At 44.8% G+C, this 14,437-nt stretch overlaps 1 protein-coding gene across 1 annotated transcript in view; it reads right to left on the bottom strand.

Annotated features, from left to right (window-relative positions):
- The window catches only part of KCNQ4 (potassium voltage-gated channel subfamily Q member 4), a 63,684-nt gene that overhangs the window by 33,811 nt on the left and 15,436 nt on the right, over positions 1–14,437 (bottom strand). The window contains exons 3-7 of the mRNA XM_087728046.1: positions 11,787–11,913; positions 9,161–9,336; positions 5,126–5,251; positions 3,186–3,296; positions 1,397–1,492 (exon numbers count right to left, since the gene is read on the bottom strand). Of these exons, the coding sequence (XP_087584172.1) occupies positions 1,397–1,492; positions 3,186–3,296; positions 5,126–5,251; positions 9,161–9,336; positions 11,787–11,913 (636 nt within the window). The remainder of the gene's footprint in view (positions 1–1,396; positions 1,493–3,185; positions 3,297–5,125; positions 5,252–9,160; positions 9,337–11,786; positions 11,914–14,437) is intronic.

The following is a 14,437-nucleotide window of genomic DNA, read 5'->3' as shown; positions in this document are numbered from 1 at the left end:
GAACCAGCAAATACCATCCCTGGCTGGCCAACCCCCATCTATTCTCTGCATCCTGCATCCCAGCTGATTGGGAGGAAATTGGGATTTTGGAGTATCCTTCCCCTGCCACGCCCACCAAGCCACGCCACAGCCACCAAGCCATGCCCACAGAACCGGTAGTAAAAAATTTTGAATTTCACCATCGCTTGTAGGGTTAACAAGTGGGCAGTGGATCCTTCCCCAGGTCTGCCAGGAAAGAGGATAACTTATTTTTTACAGATGTTACTGAGTCTCCATCTCCTCCTGTAGTCCTATCCCAAGTGCGAGATTCAGGAATGAAAGAGCTACAGGAAAGTGTAAATCTGACTTGCCAATCAAACCTAAACCTTTCAGTACAGGTAATAGATAGAGCCACATGCCTCTAGCATGTGCCAGCTGCCAACTGAACTGCTAAGAGAAGAATGGAGCTTTGTCAATTCTCTTCTCCTGAAGAAAGCAAATTTTCATTCAAAGAAAGAGAATTGTGGCAGTGTACCTCATAAGTTGCGCCAAAGAATGGAGGCTTTTGAACTATGGTGCTGGAGAAGACTCCTGTGAGTCCCTTGAACTACAAGGTGATCAAACTGGTCTATTCTAGAGTAGATCAACTCTGACTGCTCTTTAGAAGGCCAGATCCTGAATAGGAAACTCAAATACTTTGGCCACCTAATGAGAAGGAAGAACTCACTGGAGAAGAGCCTCATGCTGGGAACGATTGAGGGCAGAAGAAGAAGGGGACGACAGAGAATGAGGTGGCTGGATGGAGACACCAAAGCAGTCAGCATGAACTTAAATGAACTCCAGAGGGTGGTAGAGGACAGGAAGGCCTGGTGGAACATTGTCCATGGGGTCACGATGGGTTGAACAGGACTTTGCAACTAACAACAACTTCATAAGTCCAGGAAAGTAGGAAAATGAAATAAGGATAATTGAGAAAAACCTTATGGATATCTGCTATGCAATGTTTCTCAACCTGGACAACTTGAAGACAAGTAGACTTCAAGCCCCAGAATTCCCCAGCCAGCCATAGGGTTTGGAGAATTCTGGGAACTGAAGTCCACACATCTTACAAGTTGCCAGGTTGCCTGGCTAGAGAGAGCGAGAAAGGCCCACCACTGCATTCAGACATGCATGTGTAGGCACATCATTATAGATGCAATACTTTAAAGAGGCTGTGCTTTTCCTAAATATACATGAGTTTGTTAATATAATCTGATAGTTATGGAATGGAGTTACAAAGCACAAACTTGCAATTGTTTGAGGAAAGAAACGTATTCAAACATTCCTTGGCTTCTAGCATTGAACACATTCTTTAAACAAGGAGAGAAGGAGGAAAAAAGAGAGGGTGGGGAATCCAGAATCTTTCTTTCTTACTCACCTGGATCAAGTTTGCTGCAGGTGTTCTTCTCTTCTCAAAATGTTTTTGTCGATGTTGCTCTTGGACTTTGAGAGCAAACCCTGAGCCTAGAATTCCCTGTGTGAAAAAGACAAGCAACAACAAACCTTTCAAAATAGCAGTTAAATTCTAACTAAAAAGAAGCTCTAAGAAATTGGGGAATTTGTACTATTTGTTGAGAGGTCAAATGTCTAAGCCAAAGAGATTCCCAATGCTTCAGCATCTTCTTGGAGGCTTAAAGACCTTCCAGACAGCCGGCTCATAAGGACAATCAGTGCACAACTATGAAATTCTCCTCCTCCTTGTTTTTTTTGTGGAAAAAAAAGACCAAAACTACAGAGCAGCTAGCTAGCTAAATTGGAGACAGCCACTTTGGTACAGTGGTGAAGGCACCTGGCTAGAGACTGTGAGACTGTGAATTCTAGTCCCACTTTAGACACAAAGCCAGTTGGATGCCCTTAAACCAGTAACTTTCTCTCTCCACTAGGAAAGGGGCAAGGGCAAACAATTTTTTTTAAAAAAAAACAACCTTGTTAAGAAAATTGCCGGGACTTGTCCAAGCAATCTACAAGAATTGGACATTATTGAGAAAGGTAACTTGGGCTGATTTCAAAAAAGCTAAGATGGCTCTAACTTGGTTACTCCTTGAGTGAGAGAGTTACCCCACGACTATGGAGTACATTAGAAAGTTTAAAAATATCCCAGAAGGAGATTAATGACAAACCATTAAACACACGCATTCGTGTAATCACCAGGAATCAAATTCAAAGAGCCTTTTTCCTTTTCTCTAAGCGGCTCGGGATTGTGTGATTCAGATCACAACTTATTTTTTATCCCTAACAGAGGTGGGTTCCTGCCAGTTCGCACCTATTTGGTAGAACCGGTTCGTCAAATCTACCAAACCGGTTAGAAGAGGTTCCACCAGTGGACCCAGAAAGCAGGCCACACCTACAGAAGAGGTTCCAAACATTTTTGAAACCCACCACTGGTCCTTGGATATGATTATTCTACACTATCATGTTCATATTTATAAAACTCAGTGCCTCTGTAAAGGTAAGGATGACTACTGTGGTGCAATCAGAATATTGCGTGTGTTGAAGTTGTTTTAACGCAAACCAAAGATGCCTTTTAAAAAACAAGTTTACATCATATTCTTATGCATGCCAGTGCTGTGTGTGAGGTAATTTAAGGTGGTTCTGACAAGTGTCGTCGGAATCTTCATATCCGGTCACATGGGTGGCAAGCCACTCCCATCCGGTCACATGGGTGGCAAGCCACTCCCACAAAGGAGGCCACACACACAGAGTAGGTTCGAACAATTTTTGAAACCCACCACTGATCCCTAAACAATCTTATGAATTGAGTATAACTGAGACAAGGGGTGAAATTCAGCAGGTTCTGACAGGTTCTGGAGAACCTATGACGGAAATTTTGAGTAGTTTGGAGAACCAGCAAATGCCACCTCTGGCTGGGCCTAGAGTGGGAAGGGAGTGGGGATTTTGCAATATTCTTCCCCCAGGAGGAGGAGGGAATGGAGATTTTGCAATATCCTTCAAAATGTCAAACTGCCAACCTTTCTGATCGACAAGCTCAGTGACTTAGCCACTGAACCAATGTGTCCATCGTATGCTGATTAGTGTACATTAAAATGCTTATACTAAAATAACTGTAATTGTTATTTTACAGTTACAGTTAAATAGTTATTTTAAGTCTAAGTTCTAAGTCTCCCTAGGGAGTCAAATGTTCTTCTTTCCTTCTCATGGGGACTCACCGCAGGAAGGGCAAAGAAGGAGATTCCCAGCAAGGCGAAGCAGGCTGTCAGCACCCGGCCCAGCCATGTTTTCGGAACCTTGTCCCCATAGCCGATAGTAGTGAGTGTGATCTGAAATCACAGAAGCAGATAATTTGTATAGGGACCTTCTCCTTAGGGCTTCATTACAGCAGGCATGGTAGCTAAATTTTGTGTTGCTGTAATAAAAGCAAGATATAATTGGTTAAAGACATACCCATCTCTGTTTTAAACATTACTTTTGGTCCAGTACATCTTAACTAATAACTTACAAGGATAAGGTAAAGGTTCCCCTCACACATTTGTGCTAGTCGTTTCTGACTCTAGGGGACAGTGCTCATCTCCGTTTCAAAGCTGAAGAGCTAGCGCTGTCTGAAGACATCTCTGTGGTCATGTGGCCGGTGTGACTAAACGCCAGAACGTTGTTACCTTCCCACCAAAGGTGGTTTCTTTTTTTTCCTACTTGCATTTTTATGAGCTTTCAAACTGCTAGGTTGGCAGAAGCTGGGACAAGTAACGGGAGCTCACTCAGTTACACGGTGCTAGGGATTCAAACTGCTGAACTGCCGACCTTTCTGATTGACAAGCTCAGTGTCTTAGCCACTGAGCCACCATGTCCCACCTCTACTTTACCTTTACCTTTACTGTTCCTGAATCATGTCCCAATTTATTTATCTGAATTAAAAATGTACCGGCATGGCACAGGGTTCTTGATAGAAAAAAAGAAAAAAATATCTTACAAAGGAAATAACTCTCTTCCTGTTAGAGCAGGGGTCCCCAAACTTGGCAACTTTAAGACTTGTGGATTTCAACTCCCAGAATTCTCCAGCCAGCATAGCTGCCAAGTTTGTTAAAGTTGCCAAGTTTGAAGACCTCTGTGTTAGAGAATGACAATGCTAGTTGCTGGTTGGGTTACAGCCTTTCCATTTAACGTATTTTTCAGAGTATAAGACGCACCTTTACCCCCCCTAAAAGAGGATGAAAATTTGGGTGCATCTTATACACTGAATGTAGCCCCACCCACCCACCTTCCCCCACCCTTTGGCCTCTGCCTTCCAGCAATTTACCTCCTTGCAGCAAACTGGGAAAATGGGGCTTGTGAAGGCTTCAATAGGCTATAACAATCCCTGCAGCCTGAAACAGCTGACGATCGGGAGGCACTTAAACCGAAAGTGAAATTTGCTGTTTCCTCCAGGAGGCAAATTGCTGGGAGGCAGATGCAGATTTTTTTTCTTGTGCTAATCAGGCTGTTTACTGTTTGCTGCAAGAAAGTAAGTCAATAACTACAAAAGCCTATAGTGTGTTCAAATTTTAGACTTATTTTTTAAAGGCTGCTTTATTATTGTTCTCAACAGCTTAACAAAATGAAGAAGCTTTTTAAAATAAAAGTTTGATCTGAAGAGGCCCAGAGCTATTGTATCTTCTTTTAAATAGCAGAGAATAACTATATTTCCAGAAAGCACATCAGTTTTAACAGTATCTGTACAAGTATAGTCTGAAATGTAACACTACAAACAGTGTTGTTGTCTGTATTGTTTGCTGTTTTGAAGCAGATTTTCCCCCTTGTTTTCCTCTCCAAAAGCTAGGTGTGTCTTATACTTCGGAGCATCTTATACGCTGAAAAATACTATACATAGTTTGTTTCCCAGTCTAGCTGTCTATCTCATTTCCATATCTTGAAGATCAGCCATCTGCAGCTTGATCTTCTCCTGATGTGTTGGGACATCAACTCAGCATTGGAGGCATCTCCAGGAGTTCCAGTTCCAACACAACCAGAGGTCTCAAATAGGGACACAGATATCCAGCCTCAAATCAATCCTGTGTCAATCCTGATGTCTTTGATGGCTTCCTACTATTCATTCCCATGTCAGTTCTTCCTCTTGCTAAGCCAGATTTTGTTTAAAGAGAGGAGATGCACTTACCGTACCCCACCACAGGGAGTCTGCATAGGTGAGAAAATCTTCATTGGCATCTTTTTCCACCAGGTAAACCAGGAAAGAGGAAAAGATAAGGACAAGGAACCCAATGTACCATGCTGTGATCAGCTCCTGCCAGAGTCCACCGGAGAAAAGGAGATTTCAGCAACAGAAACCAAGAGAGAGGACAGAAACCTGCCTATGGATCATCACCATTGTCTCTGAACTCAAAACCAAATGTATCCTTCTTCCCATGTCACCCACACAGCAGCACCCTTGTAAGGCAGCTTGATCTACAGGTAGTCCTTGACTTACAACAGTTTGTTTAGTGACCATTCAAACAGCACTGAAAAAAAAGGGTCTCATAGCCTTTTTTCACAGTTACGCCCTCTGTAGCAGCCCCATGATTGTGTGATCAAAATTTGGATGCTCAGCAACTGGTTCATACTTACGATGGTTGTAATGTCCCAAGATCATGTGATCCCCTTTTACGACCTTCGCGGAGGTGGTATTCAGCAAGTTCTGACCAGTTTTGGAGAACCGGTAGTGGAAATTTTGAAAAGTTCAGAAAACGGGCAAATATCACCTCTGGCTGGCCCCACCCCCATTTAATCTCTGCCTCCTGAGTCCCAGCTGATTGGGAGGAAATGAGGATTTGCAGTATCCTTCCCCTGCCACGCCCACCAACTGACACCCACAGAACCAGTAGTAATTTTTTTTGAATCCTATCACTGGATCTTCAGATAAGCAAAGTCAGCAGGGAAGTCAGATTCACTTAACAACTGGGTTACTGACTTATCAATGGCAGCAATCACTTAACTACCATAGCAAGAAAGGTCATAAAATGGGGCAAAATCCCCTTAATACATGTCTCACTTAACAACAGAAATTTGGAGCTCTCTTGTGGTCGTATGTCAAGGACTACCTGTACCAAGCTGTAAATGGACTCGGGCTTTTCTAGTCCCATTCACCAATTTCTCCACTTCACCACCCTGACCTATTGGAAAAACTAAGGAAATATCAAAGGCTTCACCAAAGTTCAGTCTGCATACCTGAAAGGTAAGGGAACAAAGGAGCTAATAAACCCCATTTCACCTCTATTTTCCTACACTGAATTCATGCATTTGCAGGTAGGATAAGATGCCAGTAGAAGTGACAGGGTTATTGGATAGCTAGGTGGAGTTGGGAATTGGACATGAATGCCAACTGATTGACCCTGTCTCCTTTCATCCCTCATACTAATAAAATGATTGATGATACAGGGCTAAATAAAAAGGTCACTTTATTTTTTTTTAAAGGACCATCTGCTTGAATCATGGAACATTCTTGTATTACTACAGACAGACACACACACACACACACACACACACACACACCTGGGGATTCCCTGGGGCATTTGAATATTGTAAGCTTTCCCTAGGGAGCTCTAATGTTGCTCTATTTTCATCTGTCTGTTTCTAATTGACTCCACTTTGTAGAGACTGTCACACTTACGGAGAGACCCAATCAGACCTGCACAACACTTACACAATCCCTGTTCAGTACAGGTTTTCTAGTTGAGCTTTCTCAAGATGATGCAATAACTGCATGTCCATCTTTTCAGGGTCCCAGACAGTGGTGGGATTCAGCCACTTCGCACCTATTCTGGAGGACTGGTTGTTAACTGTCTGAGCAGTTCGGAGAACCGGTTGTTGAAAGAAATCTCCTTTTGTTTTTTTCCCACTTTACAGGGCTAATCCTGTAAGGAAGTCAGGAAGGAGACATTCTGGTGTTGTTTCTAGCCTCATTTTCATTGCCCTGCTTACAGAAACTGCCTCTCCAGTTCACCTTTATTACATTGTAACAGCTAAGGTGAAGCGCCCATCGATGTGAGTGACATTGAGTTGGCCACACCCACCCAGCCACATGACCACCAAGCCCCACCTACCCAACTGATCATTAGGGCAGAGAACCAGTTATTAAATTATTTGAATCCCATCACTGGTCCTAGAGAACCATTGGATGTTTTCTACCACACACCTAGAAATACACAGCCCGGGCATGGGGATGTGGGGGGAGGGGGCACTGCAAAATACAATGAAAGACAGTCAATATGAAAGCTAGCTTCCTTACAAAGAGGCATGAACCTCATTAGAGATACCTGTAGGAAATCTCAATCATTTCCTCTCAAGAACTGGATGCTTCTCTGCATAAACAGGACCCACGTGGAGTAAATAAGTCACAGCATTGCAGAGATAAGCAATCTAGTTCTGACAAAGATCAGTTTCTATAACCAGGAAGAATTTACATCCATAAATCATAAAATCAGAACACCAAATATAAGCTGGGCGTATATGGCCTCGTAGGCAACCCTCACTCTGTCAAGGACCTTGGAGTACTCATCTCAAACGATCTAAGTGCCAGAGCTCACTGTAACAGCATTGCCAAAAAGGCATTAAGAGTTGTCAACCTAATCTTGCAAAGCTTCTTCTCTGGTAATATTGTACTGTAAACTAGGGCATACAAAACCTTTGCCAAACCAATTCTCAAATACAGCTCGTCTGACTGGAATCCACACTGCATATTGGACATTAATACAATTGAGAGAGTCCAGAGGTATTTCACAATAAGAGTCCTCCACTCCTCTGCTCACAATAGAATCCCTTATGCCACCAGGCTTGAAATTGTGGGCTTGGACAACCTAGAACTATGCCACCTACAGTCTGGCCTAAGCGTAGTACACAAAATTATCTACCACAATGTCCTACTTATCAATGACTACTTCAGCTTCAACTGCAATAATATATGAGCACAACTGCAATAATACATGAGCACACAATAGATACAAACTCAAAGTAAACCGCTCCAAACTTGATTGCAGAAAATACAACTTCAGCAACAGAGTGGTCACTGCCTGGAATGCTGTACCTGACTCTGTTGTTACATCCTCAAACTCCCATAATTTTGACCCAAGACTGTCCACTGTTGACCTCACCCCATTCCTAAGAGGTCTCTAAAGGGGGAGTGCATACGCGCACCAGCATGCCTAACGTCCCGGTCCTACTGTCCCCATTTATTTATATTCATTTCTTTTGTTCGTTTCCATGTTTATATTTATACTAGCTATCTTGTGCACGTTTGACGAACTAAATAAATGAATAAATAAAATAAATAAATATGCATGCAGAGGTTGAAGTCTTTTTTCTCCTGATCTTTCATAATGGATTTTTTTTCTATTTTACTCCTGCTGGCTGACTGGTGGCCACTGTTTAGAAACTGTGTTTCCAAAATGGTTCTCTTGTGTAGTCCTCATCTTCTGCTTTGCCAGCTCCAACCATCATCTGCCAACCTAACTGGAGATTATCAATGAGAAGGGAGCCCAAAGAGGAACACAGTCATTCAAAAGACAGACAGTCCCATGCACAAGAGATCCATGGGTTGCATGCAACAATAACTTTTAAAACCAACTCATGAAGCCATTATTTCTTTCTTTATAGTCTAATAAGGGCTGGAAGTAATTGCTAACTGGGAAACACTGAGTGTCAAATGAACAAAAAAAATGGGGTATGGGAAGTATCCTGTCAGATGAGGATGACGATAACCCTTTAAAAAAAAAAAGCATTCTGGAAAAGAGCATAATAGGTTGACCTAAATATGAGCATGGAGATTCCTGCTGGAAGAAAGAAAATCTGTGACATTTTGCTGTAGAACTTGCTGCTTCCTGATCTCAATGTGGAATCATCAGGAATCCCTCTGCTTTGCACTGGTGGCCCTCCAGAGCTCTGTGGAACTACATTTCCCAGCAGCCCTTGGCCAGTGAGGCCAACAGTATCTCTGGAAACTCTGGAAAGCTATTGATCCTCCAGTCTTCTCTCCTTTTACACAATAACTTCTTCTGGGATGAAGCAGATATAGGGAGAATCCCGTTGTGTTCAGTCCTTTCAATTCCCTGCCATTCCCTCTCCCAAAATGGAAACAGAATAAGAAGCAAGTGTCTTTATTTCCATCTCTGAGAGCAGATTCCTACACCTTGCTTGGGCTGGTAGGCCTCCAGGGACTCACCTTGCTATGGGCATAGACCACTGAGCCAAGAAGCTTCCAAGTACCGCCACGGCGGTCCATGCGCACCATGCGTAAGATCTGCAGGAAGCGCATGCTGCGTAGGGCCGAGGTAGCAAAGATGTTCCCCTGGGTGCCAGCTGCAATGACGGCCAGAGAAGCAATAAAGACGATGAAATCTGAAGCACAGGAAGAGAAAGGAAAGAGAGGGCAACTTACAATCTGTGAGCTAAGCCGTAGCTTGATGGGTGCATTGCCCAGACATCAGTTCCTCGGGTGCAAAGCAAAGAAACCAACCTTTAAACAAAAGCTAAAAGTCACCATTTGATCAAGCAAACCCTTGTTTGTCTTCTATGGGAGTTGTCCTCTATAAAGATGGTGCCTCTGAATTATAAAAGCAGATGAAAAACATGGTGTTCTCCACAATACAAGATTGCTCTTCTGTGCCATTTGGGTATTTCTGAAATCCCTAGGGAACCTTAAAATATAGATTAGCTTGGTGGACCTAAGTATCAGACAAGGATTCAAAATCAATAGTCAAAAACAATGGTGGTCTGAAATAGCGTCTGGGTATCTACGGAACCATGCCTAATCAGAAGGAAAATGGCAGCTGGGAGATGAAAGGCACCATCTCTATAACTGTATCTGGAGTAGAGGTATCTGAGATTACATCAAGGTTTTTGCACAACAAAAACATTCAGTCTTCTAAAACCTCTTCGGAGTTAAAGGCTGGGTAGAAATAAGGCTTTTCTTAACAATTATGCCCAGAACTATCAGAAGGACAAACCCAGGCTTGAGAAGGAGATAATTTACTTGATCTTGGGGGACCAGGTGTTTCTGGCATCCAAGCTTTTCTGATGACCACAGACAGAGATGGTATTCAGCCGGTTCAGACCAGTTTGAGCAAACCAGTAGTGCCGATGATCGGTTGGTCCCACTCACCCACACCGACCTATCCTGTCCTTTATTTCCTGCTCTCTAGCTCATTCCTATCATGCAACACATCTGATCCCACCCCTCTTGCTGTTCTACTTACTGTTGCTGGCTTGGAAGATAAGCAGCTGAGCTTCTAAATGCTCCATTTTCAGTGCTGTGTGCAAGCACTTTAGGCATGTGCAAAGCACACGCTCACCAAACCGGTTGTTAAACCGGCAACATCCAACCACTGACCACAGCAATGGGGAGAAGGTGTCTTCCCATCCTGGCCCCCAAAATATCCTGCTCCCAGTCCATTCCACTTATTTTCTCTGATTTAAAGAGAACATGAAATCAATTCTTCTTCAAACACCACTTCCTGGAGGATTCATGGATAAGCTATGTTAGTGTTTTGGAGACGATACAGAAGTGGTTTCCCATTGCTGTTTCCCTCAACTTCTTTGTCTAACCTTCAGCCTTGATGTTCCCTGGTCCTGTCCCAGCCAAGTCCCAAATAGATCCAAACCCATTTAGTTCCTATGGAGACCAAGTTGGCCAAATGCTACTTTGAGTCTGCTAATCAAATGGAAAAAGAGATCAGATGCCTGCTTGAGGTTATACAAAATCCATGATCTGCATAGTTCAGATGACTTTGAGTGAGGCAGATTCAAGTGATAATAACTTACATATCTTCAGGGCAGAGAAGAAACTCTGCAAAGATGGACTTTCCAGGTGTTGCTGAATTTAAACACAAGCAGCTTTTTCAAATAATTGCAAATAACTGGAGTTGAAATGTTACATACTTTGAAGTCATCAGCCTAGAAGTCACCTTACGTACCTGGAAGTCATCATGCTAAGTGTCTAGAGTAAGCATCCAGCTGTAGTTTTTATTTAGGTAAAGGTAAAGGTTCTCCTTGCACATATGTGCTAGTCGTTCCTGACTCTAGGGGGCTGTGCTCATCTCTGTTTCGAAGCCGAAGAGCCAGCGCAGTCCGAAGACGTCGCCAGGGTCATATGGCCAGCATGACTAAACACCAAAGGTGCACAGAGCACTGTTACCTTCCTATTTTTCTACTTGCATTTTTACATGCTTTTGAACTGATAGGTTGGCAGAAGCTGGGACAAGTAATGGGAGCTCACTCCATTACGTGGTACCAGGGATTTAAACTGTCGAACTGCTGACCTTTCTGATCAACAAGCTCAGTGTCTTAGCTACTAAGCTACCGCATCCCCTAGTTTTTATTTAGGGGTTGTGTTTATTAACATGTGGTTCGATGCGTTGAGTGCATCCAAAAAATAGGACAACTCCATGTGTTGTGTGAATGTAACCAATATGAGTCAACAACTACAAATGACAGTTGCACAGCTGTCTGGAGTATAAAGTAATGGGACTTTTCCCATTCTCATTCCTCCTCTTCCCCCCAATAATAATGGGGCACATCAAGAATCCTTCTGACATGCCTCTTTGTCCCCATCAGATTTAGCAATAGCAGTAGACTTATATACCGCTTCATAGGCCTTTCAGGCCTCTCTAAGCGGTTTACAGATAGTCAGCATATTGCCCCCAACAACAATCTGGGTCCTCATTTTACCCACCTCAGAAGGATGGAAGGCTGAGTCAACCCTGAGCCGGTGAGATTTGAACCGCTGACCTGCTGATCTAGCAGTAGCCTGCAGTGCTGCATTTAACCACTGCGCCACCTTGGATGCTTACCGATGACACAAAAGGGTTTGCGGGCAAACCGGAAACGGCCTTGCCATCCTCGATAGCGACAGCAGCAGCCCGCCGACCAGACACGGACAATGTATTCCACTCCAAAAACAACAATCATGACAAATTCCTACAAGGAGAAAAGAAAGGCAGAAAAAACCAATGTGAAATTTTTTTTTTGCATGGCGGGTAAGCCGAAAGAGTGGTCACAAAAGCCCCAATTTAGCTGAAGCGCTTTAGAACAAGAAATGTGTAGCCAGAACAGCATGTACAACAGTGTTTTTCAACCTTAGCCACTTTCAGGTGTGTGAACTTCAACTCCCAGAATTCCCCAGCCGGCATACAAATGACACCACTAGGAACACTAATACTTATTGCAAAGAAGACACTGGGGAGCTACTCCTGTACTTTTCCAGGAAAAATCCATGGAATCACCAAGAGCCAAGCTGGACTTGAGGAAATTATGTTTAGCTTGTTTTAGAATCTAATTGTTTGCCACCCAATTAACTGGGATTAGAACTTCCAATCATTACGGCCATTAATGAGAGGATGAGCTATTACAGTAGTACACAACCTTAAACACTCAAAGAGCCATTTGGATCCGTTTCCCACAGAAAAGAAAAGAGCGGGAGCCACAAAACCTACCAGGAGTCAAAAAGCTCAATAAATTGCATGCTGGCAGATGTCGCACATTGGTGACACATTTTTTGAGCGACAGGGAGCCGCAGCAGAGGGATAAAAGAGCCACATGCAGCTCCAGAGCCGCAGGTTGCCGACCTCTGAACTATTGTAATGGTATGTGGGAGTGGCCTTGGGAGACAGAGAAGAGCTACAGTTGGGTGAATTGTTAAATAAGAGGCTACCTAGTTCTCAGAGGGAATGTGGATGTAGCAAACATCGCAGGAGGGAGTCTCCCTAGTTTCTTGGGCTGTAAAATCAAAGAGGGAGTATTGTACTTTCAGATTGACCGTTGTCTTACCTGAACGGTCCTTCTATGGGTGCTGCGAAGGGAATCCAATCATGGGTTAACTTAGCCTTCTAGCCTTGAGACTGAGTATGCAAATTTCAAAGTTACGCCTCCTCTGACTGGACTTCCGTTTCCTTTTCAGTTCTTTACGAAGTCCACCGAAGGAGCATTATGTCAATCCTCAAACAAGCCGCAAGTCATCCGGCACTACAGAGTCAAGTCCAGTCAGTAACAAGTCAGAGAGTCACAATCAAAACGGAGCCCTGACTAGCCGAAGCTGCGGGCGGGTTTGGATTCCCTTCGCAGCACCCATAGAAGGACCGTTCAGGTAAGACAACGGTCATTCTCCTGTGTGCTGCTCCGGGAATCCAATCATGGGATATATCAAAGCAATGAACTCCCAGGGCGGGAGCTAGGCTGGTCAGGCTCCTCCGCAGACGGAAGGACCCTTTGCAACACTCTCCGCCCAAAGGACGCCTCAGCCGAGGCGAAGACATCAATCTTGTAGTGGCGAATAAAAGGCGAGGGGGATGCCCAAGTGGCCGCCCTGCAAATCTCTTCCACAGACGCTTGCGTCGCCCAGGCCGCTGTGGTGGCCGCACTCCTGGTGGAATGAGGAGTGATTCGCCTTGGAACCGGTCTGGAGTGGGTGTCATACGCCAACGCAATGCAAGCTTTCAACCATCGGCCGATGGTGTGGGAGGACACCTTCTGTCCCATTGAAGATGGCTGGAAGGAGACGAACAGAGCCTCCGATCTTCGGAACGACGCCGTGCGCTTCACATAGCGACTAAGAGCTCTGCGAACATCCAGATGGTGCCACTGACGTTCCCGCGGATGAGACGGGTGAGGACAAAAGTCCGGCAGGACAAGTTCTTGAGTTCTGTGAAACAACGAGTTTATCTTTGGAAGAAAGGTCGGATCCAAACGAAGCACTACCTTGTTCGGGTGGAAGATGCAAAGATCCGCACGAACAGAAAGGGCTGCTAGCTCCGACACCCTCCTGGCCGATGTTATGGCCACCAGGAAGGCCGTCTTGAGTGTCAACAAGCGGAGGCTGATGGAATGTAGAGGCTCAAAGGGGGCAGCTGTAAGGGCCCTGAGAACCAAGGTCAAATCCCACGTGGGATAACGATGTACCGTCGGCGGTTGTAAGTTGGAAGCACCCTTAAGGAAGGTTCGAACTCGCGAGTGCTGGGATAAGGAGCGGCCTTGGCCACCCCCGACCACCGTCGACAAGGCTGTGACCTGACGGCGAAGCGTGTTTGGTGCCAACCCCTTGTTGAGGCCGGGCTGCAAGAAATCCAGAACCTGGGGCACCGAGGCCTTGATGGGATCGACCCCGGTGCGTCGGCACCAGCGGCAGAAGGCCTGCCAGGTAGCCTCGTAAATACGGGTAGTCGACGGGCGACGGGCCGCTTGAATTGTAGAAATGACTTCGTCGGAATAGTGGAGGGCCGCTAGCATCTCCCGCTCACGTGCCACACGGCTAACTGCAACAGCTGAGGGCCCGGGTGCCGGAGAGCCCCTTGGTGGAGCTGAATCTTGTCGTCCGGAATCCTCCAAGGACGCGAAACGGACAGATGGACGAGGTCTGCGTACCAGGGACGTCTGGGCCACATTGGAGCGACCAGCAGCACTTCCGCCTGTTCTGTCAAGATCTTCTGAATGACCGACGGAAGGATCG

The sequence above is a fragment of the Thamnophis sirtalis genome, unplaced genomic scaffold, assembly GCF_051295495.1.
Source record: "Thamnophis sirtalis isolate CommonGarterSnake01/CBP01778 unplaced genomic scaffold, rThaSir2_p1.2 scaffold_13, whole genome shotgun sequence".
In the NCBI taxonomy this organism is placed as follows: Eukaryota; Metazoa; Chordata; class Lepidosauria; order Squamata; family Natricidae; genus Thamnophis; species Thamnophis sirtalis.
This window is presented reverse-complemented; position numbering and strand designations above follow the sequence as displayed.